Genomic DNA, 15,612 nt, shown 5'->3' with positions numbered 1-15,612 from the left:
AAAAACTAGATTAATCCCACCTTAATTGGTCAACATTCTCGACCACGGTTCAAATTGTATCACAATTACAAGTACAGATGTTGTTCTTATATCTTTCTAGCTAGGTAACTCAAACCCTTATATTAAAAATATGTAGATTAATTAGTGTGCATAGATAATTACATGTTGCCATGTTTGTAAGGGAAAATTATCCTCTTTGAAAATGTTAGGAATTCTACATCGAAAATGAAATGTGATGAAAAATAAGATATAAGGGGGCTATACACAAATCCACTTAATACTAATTAATTTTGAATTGTAAATCCGTGAAACTTAACATAAAAAAACTTTTGTATACAGAGATTAGAGAGCGCTGGGAATAAAAAAGCCATGTCCCTAAATCTCATCAAAGGGTCAATCGTAATATAGAAATTACTTGTCTTCGGAATTGCAACATCGTGTAAGAGTTCCCCTTTGGCCTACATTTGTGGTACCACATCTACTTGATTCTTCACATATATATTACTTGTTCCCAATGAGCATGTCCTCCATCATCCTAGTAACCCATGTCTTATAATCCCACTAATGAAAAAAAAATCTTAATCGTATTTTATGATAAAACGTAGTCTACTTTTCTTTGTCTAACAAAAAATATATTATCTTCTAAGATTTTACTATTCGGACCGCGAAATCGGATGGTCCCCAACCTTTGATAGCTCAGCGTGAGATTTGAATATTAGGGTTTAGTACAATTGGAGCTTAATTTATGCATTATGGTGAAATGGTCCCCATAAGCTTCGATATATAAGTTGGTTATAGTACACCATCTTTCGGAAGTTGGTAATATTATACAGTTTTCACTTAAAATTTATCAATTTTCAACAAAAAAGTGACTAAAGTTATTATATTTTAGTGCAGTGGACCACATTTGAATGCGAACCCATGAAAGGTCTATCGCGCTCAAGTTTTAATTACTAATCTAGTTCTAAATCGCATTAACCCAAATTAACACATTTTTAATTTGCAACGGACCACAAGTTCAGGAATGTATATACACATACACTTGCACTTACATTTATTTCTATATATATATAGTCCCATGCATTCGTATACATTATATATACACGTACGTGTCTAAATACACATTTGACATGTCAATTACCACCCCTATAGTTTAGCCTTCTATATATGCGACGGTCAATCTTCTTAGATTTTATGTTCAATGTTACTTTCCTCGTATGAATATTTAAATTATGTTTGTAAATGATATTATAAGTCAAATTCTGAATCTTCTTTGAGCTGTGGAATGCAATACACATATTCTGTCTACAGTTTTATATCTGTGGACTAGAAGAACGCATATTCCGCGTTAACATAATTTTGCAGACTGGGCATAATTTGTGTTTTACATATGTTTAGTTTTGACTTTTGCGGATCAGCAAGCATAAATAAAACATGTTTTGCCAAAACATAATTTCGTCCTCGCTGACGTTAAGATATCAACTTTTGTTTTGTTGGTATTAGGGATCGAACTCTACCTCTTTCGAATGCTCTTGAAGATAATGTGGTATCCATAATTTGTTAAGAAAATTAGGCTTCATAAACTATTGGGTTAAAACTGGAGTTTGATAAAGAATTAGATGAGTTCTAAACTCAAGAATTCAAGAATAATGGTGGACCTGAATTTTCTCGTTCCTACTAGTAGTAGTAGTCCTTCTTAATTCTAGAGATGGACGTCGTCAAACATGCTCTGTTCCCTCGCTCTCTGGATAAATCACATCGTCCAGATGGTTTTGATTAGAGTTCTTTCGAGCAAATTGGCAAATAGTTGGTGGAGATCCAACTGTTGTGTTGGATTACATAATAGTTTTCTTTGATGTTACTTCTGCTTCTATAAGTGCAATTACCAAACCAAATGTTGAATCGGCTCATGGTCTTGGTCTGACCCAGAACCGTACCTGAGATTTCTCTAACTACAAGCGAGAAAAAAAAATTAGCCCTTTAAAACTTTTCTTAATGCAGTTTAGTGCATAAATAATTGGTAAAAAAGAAGAAAAAATGACATATATGCGTTTGGGAAGAGTTGAACCCAGATAAACCTTTAACTAAACATACTTTCACTTATCACAAACCATTTGGACTAACTCCAATTCTGGAAAATTGGCCCAAAAAAATATTTAACTCCATCGGCCTTGAAGCACATGCTTCATTAGCCTGTGCTCAGACACGACTCTGGTCTGACCTTTCAATGAACGGCTCGAAAACAGAACTCCTCACCACATGATAGAACCAAAATTAATTGAAATTATATAATGAAAAAATAGGAGAATCAAAAATAAATAAATGATTATTAAGCTTGAAGTTTTGCGTCAATCTTATACTTTTTTTTATAACGACATATTCCCTTCGTTCTTATTTGATTCCCTTCGTTCTTATTTGATTGATATTTTAGAGGTTTTCTTTTCTTAAATATTTGATGCTTTCACAAATCAATGCAAAATTTAATTATTTGTTTTGTTATTTTGACTATTTATATTCTGCAGACTATTTTTACTGATTAAAATTGATAATAATAAAGGTTTTAATATAAAAAACAAAAATTATTTATTTCTTAATATGCATGCACAATGATAAAACATTATTTAAATAAGAATGGATGGAGTATTATTATTTACATTTTTAAAATTTTAATTTTTTCATTTCTTACAAATCAGAAAAGTATTAAATTATACTCGAGACCCAATCTAGTTTATCTATAAATCGGGGTTATTACAGTTGTAATACAAATTAATGTATTTTCATTTTTCATCTTGTTACTCGGTTTATATATTAAACCGAAAAACGAGATGGTACGTTTGTTAAATGCCGATTTTACTGTACGTTGGTTAGTCATTTCAAATTTTTGTCTTTAATATTACAAATAAATAATTTGTTATCATGTGGTGGTTAACATTGTGATAGGCCAAGTTCTTTATTAACATTTTAAAATGTATCTTCTAATCCATTCTTATATTTTATATCATCGGTCAAAAGATCCAACGAATACACAGCATTTGTTAGTAGAACTTTGATATAAGATAATTACAGGGTTCTATATTAAATTAAGAACCAGCCAAAATCCGTACAATTAAAACCAGCAATTTGAGTTAGTTAATTACTTCATTAACTAATTAAAATAATAATAATTATAATTGATCGTCAAGACTATTTCGGATACAGACATAAATACTAGTTTTCTGCTTTCACTTTCCCTAATTGTATCATTTGATACTTTCTCTTTTTTCCTCCATATATGCCTTTGTGTGTATCCTTATATTTATATAAACTAAGCTCACAGAAATAGAAACTTACAACAAAAATCTTTGCGTAATTTCTCATCTCACTCTACTTTTCTTCTTTTTAAGAGTGAGAAACTAGGGTTTTTTCTTCTTCTTTTCTCTGGTCAAGGTACCAAAGTCTTCTTTTAGCTTAATTAGTTTTTAGTTTTCTGAGAGTTTTAAGAAAATGGGAAGGGGAAGGGTTCAGCTACGGCAGATTGAGAACAAGATAAGGAGACAAGTGACATTTTCGAAGCGAAGGACCGGTTTGGTGAAGAAAGCTCAAGAGATCTCAGTGTTATGTGATGCTGATGTTGCTTTAATTGTCTTCTCCCCCAAAGGCAAGCTCTTCGAGTACTCTGCTGGTTCCAGGTTCAATTTTTTTCCTAAACTAATTAATTCATTTACTATGAATCTTATTTTACCCTCTGGTTACTTTTTTTTTTTGTAAGATCGCATATCTACCGCTATCAATCTACATATATGATTGTATTTTATGTTTTGACAGATCGGGGAAATTAATAGGTTTAAACAAGTAATTTGGCTGAGGTGTTTTGACTAAACAGATGAATTAACAGCCATGTATGTGTGTAATACACATGTTTAGTTCTTGAATCTCTAAGTTAGAGAGATTAGAACATAAAAATGAATTCTTATTCTATATAAAATAAATCAAACCATCATTGTAAGGTATAATTATTACAGTCTATTTGATTATATGAATTATCCAGAAATATATGGTGGAAGAATGTGCTAATTGATAAGACTACGATGTATTAACAAAATTTGATTATCGAGGACTTAAGTTGAATATACTATGATATAATCAGCGATCATTCTTTTTATTTTTGTGTGAGTTTTTGTTCTTCGACCATATGGAAAAGATGATTTATAGGAAAAATTATCTTATATAAGGCTGAAGAGCAAATTTGATATAGAATCTACACATTAAATTTAGAATCGTACCTGTAGGGTTCGGATCAATGAGTAGATCTAATGTCAAAGGTAGATTACTTTGGCTATTTCTCATGTCAGATTGAAGTTTTTTTGTCTATGTTAGATTGAACTTCGTTTTACCTATTTTAATAATTTGAATTGAAGATATTTATAATAAAAATTAGTCTGATGGCTTTTAACTAAACATATTCTGGTAATTACAGACATACTTTTAAAAATTGTAATCGTTGAATCATAATTATCTGGCAATATATAATGATAAACAGAATTTAACAACAAATGGAAATGTAATTTAAGAAAAGAGTAGTAATCTAATATCAATCTTGCGAACTTGCATAATACTGTGACAGACGTATATATATATATTTAAATGTATAAAATACATATATATATTTAAATGTATAAACTCAATTAAGAATCGTAATTATCGTAACAGAACAATAATATATAAAATACACTAGGATACATATTATGATGACACTGTTCAAATGATCCCAATGGCCTACGTTCATGAAAATTGTGATAGTTCTCATCTTTTGATAAACGCTATCATTAGTTCAAATGAACTAACAAAAAAAACTAATTCTGCTATATAGAAAGAACATATCATACAATATTTTGGTGCAAATTATCATCTTTCTAGGGATGGATTTCGTATTGAAAATTATCTAAATGTACACAATTACTAAATGGAGAAACCAAATCTACTATTAATAGGGGTGAGCTTTCAATCATGGTCGTACTGAAAATTAACCTTTAAGATATACAGTAAAATGTAGTTGGAAGCATGACAAGCCTTATTCTTGGAGCTTTGTGCCTTGTTGTCTTTTTGTTGGTCGAACCTAGGACTAACCTCGATCCTCACATGAAATCACACCCATGATGTTACTTTCTAGCAACTGAGCTTAAGTAGTATATCCAAAAAAGAATGTTTTTTGCAAACATGTTGTGAAAACATTAGTTAAGTTTAATCTATTTATAATTTTGTTTATTCTAAAATTTAGTGTGATAAAATTTCACTCGTGATGGCATAGTGGTATTGGGTCTAGGGACAGGAGCATAATTAAGGTCGCTACAATCGTAAATTCGATTCTACTGTGTGTAAACTCCGCATAAACCACTTATTTACTTATGCTTAGTTCGACTATGCTTAAAACATTACATGCGTGATGCATATGAATTTAGAACTGTTTATGCTTTTTTTTTCAAAAAAAAAAGGAAGAAGAAGAGAGTTACCAACGACAATAAAAAGATAAATATTCATTATGTTCAATATACTGTATGATGATAATCGAGTGGTTCATTCAAGTCTAATTTTACGATGTTTAGCATGGAGAGAATTCTTGATCGATATGAGAGATGTTCATACGCCGGTCAAGATATTCCAACACCAAGTTTGGACTCACAGGTGCTTAAGCACATCAATCAATATCTATTACAGATGAATAAATGTCTATCGTAAATCTAGCTAACTACTGTTTGTCTACTTCTTGTTGTTTGTAGGGTGAGTGTTCAACTGAATGTTCAAAGCTCTTGAGAATGATTGATGTTATGCAAAGAAGCTTAAGGTTAGAAATTTATCATTAAAGGACCACCCCTACACACGTTTCTAAATTTATACAATATAATATATTGCATCTTCATTTATTAACTTATATTTATTCCATATAACAAGGCACTTAAAAGGAGAAGAGGTGGATTCTCTAAGTATCAGAGAGCTTCATGCTCTGGAGATGCAACTTGATACTTCCCTCAAGAGAACTCGCTCTAGAAAGGTTCTTTATCTACATCCATAAAAACATTATCTTGTATCTTAATTGTATACATGCCAGTTACATGCATATGCATGGATCATTTGAACAAAAGTTCAGTATGTGTATGCATATATTTACACAGATATATAGATAAAAAAAATAATACATCTAATCATGTAGCTATTGTTTTGATTTGGGAGCACAGAACCAGCTCATGGTAGAGTCCATAGCACAGCTCCAGAAAAAGGTAATATACTGATTTAGAGACAATTACTCTTTGTACGTACCTTGCAAAAGTGTTTGAGTACCTACCATTTTTCTGGCTGTTGTAGAAATCATAATACTTGGACTATGTGATCTTCACGATTACTATTCTTCGCTTTTACAAATGCGAAACACATCCAGATTTTAGATTCTAGAATACTTGAGTTTCCAAACGATTAATTAAATTAATAAATGTGCGATCTGTTTTGTTGGCATACATAGGAGAAGGAACTTAAAGAACTGAGGAAACAGCTAGCAAAGAAGGTGAAACGGATGTCACACTCTTTGACTAGATAGATATAAGTGATTAATAGTCTAAAATCTACCAATGACATATATTTAATTTATGTTGGAATGTTAAATCAGTTACAAAATGAACAAAGAGTAACTACAACAAGTATTGAATTTGGCAGATTGATCAAAGAGAAGACTCTGAGCCGCAAAACCTCAGCCAAGGCTTAGCCTCATTGGCAATACCGCCATGCGAGCCACCGCACCCGCTGCCCCGACCTACATCTCCTCCTCCTCCTTTATCTCTTGGGTACTAAACTTTTTTTCAATTTTCTATATATCGATTTCACTTGGCTACACATATATCAACAATACCAATTATAATGTGTTCCTAATGATAATGTTACTTATCAACACATTATACTTTGTATCTTTGATAGTTGCCTAACTACAATCGATATTGGTTTACTTTATATGTAATGAATGGATATATTACTTCTAGGGGCACATCACATAGGAATGAAGTTGGAGACTTAGATGCCGGAACCCTCATTCGGCCGACGAATACAACGTTGCCGCATTGGATGCCCCGGCTCACTGGAGAGTAGAGGCCACAAGGCCATTTGGTTTGCTAAATTTCCAGTACTTCATATAGTAACGAAATAACATCTCGGATTAAATAGAACCAAACCGAATATCAGAAAATATTTTTGGTTTTGGTATTCTTAGAACCGGCATAAGGTATCTTTTAGTTTCAGTTTTCGAAATAACTTTAGAAGAAACAAAACTGTATCTCTATTGCGATTTTGTATATTTTATTTATGATTGCAACTTACATTTTGTGAGTTTCGTTTATCTGTTTGTAAGCAACATGTAATATTATGGGTTTGAATGGTTATATATATATATATAGTACCACAGAAAAAAATTATCATTAGGGGTATTACTCCATTTGGTTCCTCCATTTAAAGCTTCAAAATATTATTTTTATCGGCCCTTAATCAATGGCATCTGCTTCTGCGCCTAGATGGCTTGAGCCCTTCTCATGTCTAGGCTAAACGAAAGCATTTAGGATCAGCATCGTAGAGAACTGGCCTTGGAGGAGACTAGAGAGTGGTAAATATGAGAGAGAGAGAGAGAGAGAGGGAAAAAAAAAAGAAGGGTCAGTTAGACCAAAAACCAAAAACCTAATTTCAGTTACGAGACACAAGTAACTAAGATTTTCAGTTTGGTTACGGTTTTTCCAAATCTATAGATTATAACACCAAACGGTTTATAAACAAATTGTAGTTTAATTTTGGTTTGATTCGGTTTGTTTTTGCTTTTTTCTTACCCACCCTCGAAGTTTTGAGGATTGTTTCAGTAGTACCCCTGTATTTGCTTGGAACTATAAATTTGACCCACATACTTTTGACATATCAATTGCTATTAAACGGTTCGACCCGGACCCGTTTCATTTTTCAAATCAGGAGAGCGCAGAGTAACCTCATCATCACTGAATCACTTGCTAGAAAAATCTGCTTTCATCTCTTCAATTTTCCATTTTGAAATCTATCGATCTATAATCATCTGTCCAATTCCAGCGATATTGGTCTTCTTGGTTCCCAGATCTGTTCGTCCTGTCTCTACCTGTATAATCAATCGGCGGGTGCTCCATTGCCGGAGATCTGGAACCCTAACTCGCTTGCTCTGCAAATGCTCAAGCTTCTTTAGCTGTTTTGGCTGCTTTCGTGTAATCTTGGTGTCGACAGCTACATTTCTGGTTTGATTTTCGCAACCTCAACTTGCTGATGTCAATTTCGAGCAATGCACTGAATGTGCGGGTAGAAATCTAGTGGGCTCGTTGATAATTAAAGGGTTGTGTTGAGATATCTGATTCCAGAAGATGCAGAGCGTATCGAGCTCGGCTCCAACACCAGAGGCGATACTAGAATGGCTTCAGAAGGAAATGGGTTACCGGCAATTAGGTCCGGGCAAATCCCATGTGCCTTCTGTTGATGCTATAAGGAAGATTTGTAGAGGGAATATGATACCCATCTGGAGTTTTTTAATATACCGAGCGAAATCAGAGAAGACCGTCGAGAGCATTAGGCGTAACATCACGGTTCATGGTGGTAGCAGCGAGGCTAGTATTGCCAATTCTGTAAACCCAGTGAAGGAGGAGAGTAAGGCTAAAGGGAGGCGAAAGGAGAAAGCGGTGACTGGGGAGAGCTTGAGTTCTGCAGAAAGCAGAGAGGCTGCGTTGCATGAAAGGGAGTTGGCTGCAAAAGAAGTGGAGCGATTGAGGAACGTTGTGAGGAGGCAAAGAAAGGATCTTAAAGCTAGAATGCTAGAGGTCTCAAGAGAAGAAGCTGAACGGAAGAGGATGCTTGACGAGAGGGCAAATTACAGGTTTGGCTTGAATCATAATTTTGATTACTTCTCATTCTCTCTTGAAGAGAATAGTACATAGAAAATCTGCACTAGCTAAGATGAGTTCATCAAATGCTTTCAGATTAGGATTATTGGATGTCTTCTTCTCTGTGATTTAGGCAGTGACATGTATATTTCACTGAAGTATTCATGCTGGTTATGTATTTTGTAACTTGATATAGCTTTAACATAAAAGAGATGTTTTGTTGCTTTAACTTCACATTTCTGATAAAAATATTTGTAAGCTTCTATATTCATGTTATCTTCCCGCTAAGATAAATCGTTGCCAACTAAACCCATAAATTAAGGGAATGGGAGATGTTAAAAGGAATGTACACTGATGTGATAACATGACTTCCATTGTTTATGTGCAGTAGATATTTTAAATCATTTCTTCTTTCTTTTATTCAGGCATAAGCAAGCAATGCTGGAAGCTTATGATCAGCAATGTGACGAAGCAGCAAGAATATTTGCAGAGTATCACAAAAGGCTACAAATCTACGTTAATCAAGCAAGGGATGCACAGAGGTCGAGTTTAGATTCTTCGAGTGATTTATCTAGCAAGCTCAGCACTAACATCGAGAGGGAAGCGGTTTATTCCTCTGTCAAAGGAAGTAAACTGGCGGATGATGTCATTCTCGTTGAAACAACCCGGGAACGGAATATCAGGAAAGCTTGTGAATCACTTGCATCACACATGGTTGACAGAATATGTAACTCTTTTCCTGCTTACGAAGGAAATGGAATTCATTCCCAACCTGAGCTGGAAACTACCAAGCTGGGTTTTGAATACGATGGAGAAATATCCGATGAGATGAGAGCTGTTATACTGAACTGCCTGAGTAGTCCCCCTCAACTCCTTCAGGCTATTGCTGCCCACACCGTACGCCTTAAGACCCTAATATCCAGAGAGATAGAGAAGGTCGATGTCAGAGCTGATGCTGAAACATTGAGGTGCCTCTCCACTTTCCTTAAAATGCCTCTCTCTAAATTTGCAATTCTGCTTCAGCCAGGTTTCGATCACTTGAATGAACCTAGCATGCTATGTCTACTCATTAAAAAACTCCATCATGCGAAGTGATAGTTACTTAGTCGTAGTTGTTGGCAGTATGTGTCCTATCTGATCGATATAGGCTGTTCCTGGACTTGCTTTTACACATGTTCGATCAACGATATATTTATACTTGTCTCTCGCTCACTTTCTTTCTTTCTTTATTTCATTTGCCGAATGAGATATCTGCACCCTCTTAAGATTCATGTTCCAGTGTATTGATTAGCTAATGAAAATTATTTGATGTCAACCTAACCTACAGGTATAAGTATGAAAACAACCGGGTAATGGAGATTTCATCTTCTGATGTGAGCTCGCCATTAAGTTATCAATTTAATGGTACTGGGACGATAGCCTCAGATACTCAGTCCAAAGGATCAAACAACCAGCTCCTTGAACGACAGGTTGCTCTCCTTCTCTGATTTTCTGGTTTCAGCATATAATGTTTAGAAAGGGCAATAGTTCCAGGCTTACTGGTTGACAATGGCTTAGCTCGTACATATGGATTTGCTTAGGTCGGCTGCTGCATTACACTTGCTGCACTGATATATCATATGTTTATAATCTATTTATCTCATCGTGCACGCATGCTTGTTTCCAGAAAGCACATGTGCAACAATTTTTGGGAACTGAAGATGCACTAAACAAAGCCGCAGAAGCCCGGGTTTTATGTCAGAAACTTAAAAACCGTTTGCATGGAAGTGCTGACGCAGTTTCTTCACATTCACATGCTGGAGGCACGTCACAGAATGCTAAAACTCTTAGGCAAATTGAGGTAAATGCTAGTTTTTCCTTGGTTTCCATGATCTATGTTACCGTAGTTAATGTACTTATACATCTTCGTCCCGCGATTTATAACATATTTCTCTCCAACTTACCTGTCTTTCAATGACTTAACACTCTTAAATTTGGCAACACCAGAGTTCATTATATTTCGTTCTCCAGTCTGCACTATATAGCTGATTCAGTTATCAATAATGTCCAGTTTAAGTTAAGTGTACTTGCTTGACCAAGTTATCTAACTTTTCCATGGCAGTTGGATGTATGGGGCAAGGAACGGGAAGCTGCTGGTTTGAGGGCTAGCTTAAATACATTGATATCTGAAATACAACGGCTGAATAAATTATGCGCTGAAAGGAAAGAAGCTGAACATTCTTTAAAACAGAAGTGGAAGAAAATTGAAGAATTTGATGCTCGCAGATCCGAACTTGAAACCATATATACTACTCTTCTCAAGGCCAACATGGTAATATTTCAACTGATTTTGTCATTGAATTAAGAAATAGTAATTGCAATACGCATAAATCGTGATCTGATTTTTGCTCAGGATGCTGCTGCATTCTGGAGTCAGCAGCCACTAGCTGCAAGGGAATACGCAATGGCCACTATAATTCCAGCTAGCGAGGTTGTTGCAGACATATCAACGAACTCTAAAGATTTCATTGAGAAAGAAGTGTCTGCTTTCTTCCAAAGTCCTGATAACACCCTCTATATGCTTCCAGCAACTCCGCAGGTCTGTACTTTCTCTCCACATCTGTCTGATAACAATCTAAGAGATATATTGGAGAGATACTACTTGGAAGATACTGAAAAATTACAAATTGAAAATTGTGGTTTGTTATACAAGGATTCTGCTCGCTGCGAGATATATGGAGTGTAGAGGAAGTTTAGCAATTTATGGTTTTTGTTGGCTTCATAGCTGTAGCGGAATGGTTATCACTAGGTTTCATGCTATATGGTTTTAGCAAACTTGAATGTTACTGCTACAATTATGTTCATATCTATGTCACTCCTTTTCTTAATCAGGCCCTTCTGGAATCCATGGGAGCTAATGGGTCAACGGGACCTGAAGCTGTTGCCTCAGCCGAGAAGAGTGCTGCTTTGTTGACTGCAAGAGCTGGTGCACGCGATCCATCGGCAATTCCATCTATATGCCGCATTTCTGCCGCCCTTCAGTATCCTGCGGGTGAGTCTCGCTTTTTTCCCAAATGCAGAAATTAAGTAGTGAATCCTGAAAAAAATATCTTGCTGGTCAAATCAAAGGTGTTTCCTTGTGATACTATTACTCACTGCCGCATGAATAACACTAAATTTTATTTTCTGTAGAGTTGTCGTTTAAACTATGCAATACAAAATTAAACCAAAACAAACATATCAAGACTTTTCTTTCGATGATTGGTTCATCTACATAGATTACGGCTTGCTTGGATTTCACTATCTTATCCTTTTACCTGCGCAATGTTCACAAGTTGCGGATTTCATGGGATATTATGTGTTGATGAAGAAAAATGAACCATGTTGAAATGGAATAGCTACATTCGTCTAAAGGTCAAATTAACGCTCATACATGTGGCTTTACTGTAGGGTTTCCTGTTACCAATATTTCTTGCTTTTAATTTAGGTTTGGAAGGTTCAGATGCAAGTTTGGCATCAGTTTTAGAATCTCTTGAGTTCTGCTCGAGGCTCCGTGGATCCGAGGCATGTGTTTTGGAAGATTTAGCAAAAGCAATCAACTTGGTGGATATACGTCAGGATTTAGTTGAAAGTGGTCGTGCTCTATTAAGCCATGCTTACCATGCCCAGCAAGAATATGAAAGGTAATTTGTGCTTCTCTGTGTACTATGGTGTGAATGATGCACCGTTATCTTCTCAGTTGCGCCATATTATATTTCTGTTTGATTCATGTGAATACAATGTGCAGGACAACTAAGTATTGCCTAGATCTTGCCACAGAACAAGATAATACAGTCACAGAGAAATGGTTGCCTGAGCTCAAGACTGCGGTCGTGAATGCTCAAGCTTCCTTGGAGCACTGCAAATACGTGTGGGGTTTGGTAGGCAACTCCTTTAACTAAGCTCATTGTTATTATTAATATCGTATCTTTTTGCCCCCATGGATGATCTCACTCTTGCTATCTGAACTATTTAAATGCTTTGGGCATTGTCATTATGGAATAAATGGTTTAGTCATAGATTAAACAAACTAATTTTCAAGGTTTTAATAAACTAAAGTAATGAATGAATGAATGAATGAATGGGCTAATAAACAGCATTTTGTTTTATTTGAATGCAGCTGGATGAATGGTACGAACAACCTGCTGCAACTGTTGTGGACTGGGTCACTGTAGATGGGCAAAACGTTGCGGCTTGGCATAACCATGTGAAAACATCATATTGCCTTTTACGATGAGGATGAAGAAAGGTCCATCAGAATCGAATTTGAAGGTTGCTCCGTGTTAAGACAAAAAAGGGAGAGGTATTTAAGCAGAAAGCTCTTTGAAATATTCGTTCCTGACTTTACATAGAGGGAAATGACTCTCAAAAATGACTCTCACGGTACAATTGTATAGAAAACTGGTACTCGGATTCAGAATAACGATCCAGTGTGTGTTATAGGTCTTGGTTTCTCTTTCTCTTCATTGGTTTGCTACAGGATTATATCTCTCCTTTATATCCACCAGAGCCAAAATAGTCTTTTCTAGAATTAGATATGGCCACATTCTTCTGGTGCTCCAGTTTTGGACACACTCGAATACGATGTCCGAGACCGCCACAATAAACACAATCCTTGACACCACTTGCACTAGCAATGGTCTCTGCTTCTTCCATTGGATCATTCAGCTGAGCAAGGACAGGCGGAATCCTCTGTTTAGCTTCTTGCAACAAGTGTTTCAAATCGAGCAGCGTGGTTTCGCTTTGGTTCTTGTTTATAAACGTAGTTGCTCTCCCTTTTTTCCCACACCGACCTGTTCGTCCTCTCCTATGCACATAGTTCTCAATCTCCGCAGGCATGTCGTAGTTGATTACGTGTTGTATATCAGGGAAATCTAAACCCTTTGAAGCAACATCGGTCGCGACCAAGACATTTTTTCCCCAGCTTTGAACGAAGAGATTGCGTACTCTCTCTCTTTTTGATGTTTTTCTCCATGGATGGCCACTGCTTGCACTCCTTTCAGTAACAAGTACTCGTGAATATCATCAACATCAGCTTTGTTCTCACAGAATATTAAAGCCGGTGGAGGGGTTTTCTGTAGGCACTTGAGGAGGCAAACAATCTTTGCTTCTTGTTTGACGTATTTAATCTTCTGTTTTACATCGAGATTCGCAGCTCCAGCTCTTCCCACGTTAACAGTTACAGGTTTCACCAGAGCACTTTTGGCAAAGACTTGAACTTTTGTAGGCATTGTGGCAGAAAACAGAAGTGTTTGACGCTGAGACTTGAAATGGTCAAAGATTTGCCTTATGTCATCTTCGAAACCCAAATCAACCAACCTATCTGCTTCATCAAGTGTCATGTACCTGCAAGCATCTAAGCTCATCTTTTTCTTGGCAAAGAATATCCTTCAACCTCCCAGGGGTTGCAACAACGATGTGAACACCTCTCTTCTTAACAACCTCCAACTGTAATCTCATACCCACACCTCCAATGCATAGCAACGACCTCAATGACGAGTATCCAGCCTCGGCTAGAGGAGCCACAAACTGTTCAACCACTTGATAAGTCTGCCTCGCAAGCTCTCTAGACGGACAAATAATAAGCCCAATGGGACCTTCTCCAGCAGCGACAGGCATCATTCTCTCCTCTTGCAGAGCTATCATGATCATGGGAAGCACGAAAGCCAACGTCTTTCCCGAACCAGTGAACGCAATGCCAATCATATCTCTACCTGACAAAACCACAGGAAGACCCTGAGCTTGGATTGGAGTCGGGTTCACTATTCCTTGATCCTTGAGCGTACGGAGAAGAGGTCTCGGAAACTTCATACCCTCGAAGTTGTTGATCAGAGGAGGAATATCTTCACCGTTAACTTTGACATGCCATTGCTTCCTAAGCAATGCAATCTGTTTCCTTGACATGTTCCTAATATGCAAAGGGGGGTTTCCAGCCTGTTAAGAGAAGCTCTGTGTAAGTGATACCTTTGGCCAATTCACGAACAGACATAAGCGTCTTCTTATCAGATAAATGCTCCATCATCTCTTTCTCTTGCAAAATTGCTCGGTGGCACTTACATCTCGCTTGAGCTGAGTTGCTTGAACGAGCAAGCTAGGTTTAGCTTCAGCCTTGTCAGGTTCTTCATGCAACTCCGACACCTTTCTCTTCCGATGAAGTATCTTCATCGCTCTACGCTCCACCACTGGAACATACTCCACGTAACCATCATCTACTTCCATGGTTCAAAATCCACTCCGGAACTTCTATTCAATGAAACCCTAGCGAATCGAAACCTAACTTGAATCGCAAACAATTTCTAGTGTTAGATTTTGTTATTAAAATAACGCTCCAAGAAGAAAGTCTCAATTAGAATTCTGTATATTGATCTGGATTGATTTTGCCCTCTCCTATTTATACCTCAAAACGAATTTGCCTATTCTTTGTAAACTAAATAAAAGGAAAATCTAAGTGTCGATAATTTAAAAAAAAAAGAAGGGAAAATCTAAGGGAAGTTATTGGGAGTTGGATTTATGAAGATTTTAGTTGATTTTAAAAATCATGAGATTTGTCAAATTTTTAAGAGTTTTGTTGGATTTGTAAAATTTAGAGAGAGTTTTATGGATTTAAACAATCTATTAAGAATTTTTTAATATGACAGATTTTGAGAATCCAAGGGATATAGGTAGTATTTTGAGAATCATGATTTATGAATTA

General features: G+C 36.1%; 2 protein-coding genes and 1 pseudogene across 2 annotated transcripts; 2 read left to right on the top strand and 1 right to left on the bottom strand.

Moving 5' to 3' along the window:
- The first annotated feature begins 3,483 nt into the window (after positions 1 to 3,483).
- Positions 3,484 to 7,110, top strand: LOC18012534 (truncated transcription factor CAULIFLOWER A). Its single transcript, XM_006395196.2, has 8 exons — positions 3,484 to 3,668; positions 5,583 to 5,661; positions 5,757 to 5,821; positions 5,929 to 6,028; positions 6,213 to 6,254; positions 6,494 to 6,535; positions 6,685 to 6,812; positions 7,005 to 7,110. The coding sequence occupies exons 1-8, from the start codon at positions 3,484 to 3,486 to the stop codon at positions 7,108 to 7,110; spliced, it is 747 nt and encodes a 248-aa protein (XP_006395258.1).
- An 871-nt stretch (positions 7,111 to 7,981) lies between these two features.
- LOC18012533 (AUGMIN subunit 5) lies at positions 7,982 to 13,374 on the top strand. Its single transcript, XM_006395194.2, has 10 exons — positions 7,982 to 8,893; positions 9,326 to 9,868; positions 10,228 to 10,369; positions 10,567 to 10,740; positions 11,002 to 11,211; positions 11,293 to 11,478; positions 11,772 to 11,931; positions 12,367 to 12,562; positions 12,667 to 12,799; positions 13,039 to 13,374. Exons 1-10 carry the CDS (start codon positions 8,388 to 8,390, stop codon positions 13,153 to 13,155), a joined length of 2,367 nt encoding a protein of 788 aa, XP_006395256.1. The 5' UTR covers positions 7,982 to 8,387; the 3' UTR covers positions 13,156 to 13,374.
- An 18-nt stretch (positions 13,375 to 13,392) lies between these two features.
- On the bottom strand, positions 13,393 to 15,137 carry LOC18012890 (annotated as a pseudogene).
- Between the last annotated feature and the right edge of the window lie 475 nt (positions 15,138 to 15,612).

Source organism: Eutrema salsugineum, unplaced genomic scaffold, assembly GCF_000478725.1.
Source record: "Eutrema salsugineum unplaced genomic scaffold, Eutsalg1_0 scaffold_6, whole genome shotgun sequence".
NCBI lineage: Eukaryota > Viridiplantae > Streptophyta > Magnoliopsida > Brassicales > Brassicaceae > Eutrema > Eutrema salsugineum.
Note: the sequence above shows the minus strand (reverse complement) of the source record. Positions and strands in the feature narration are given on the sequence as shown.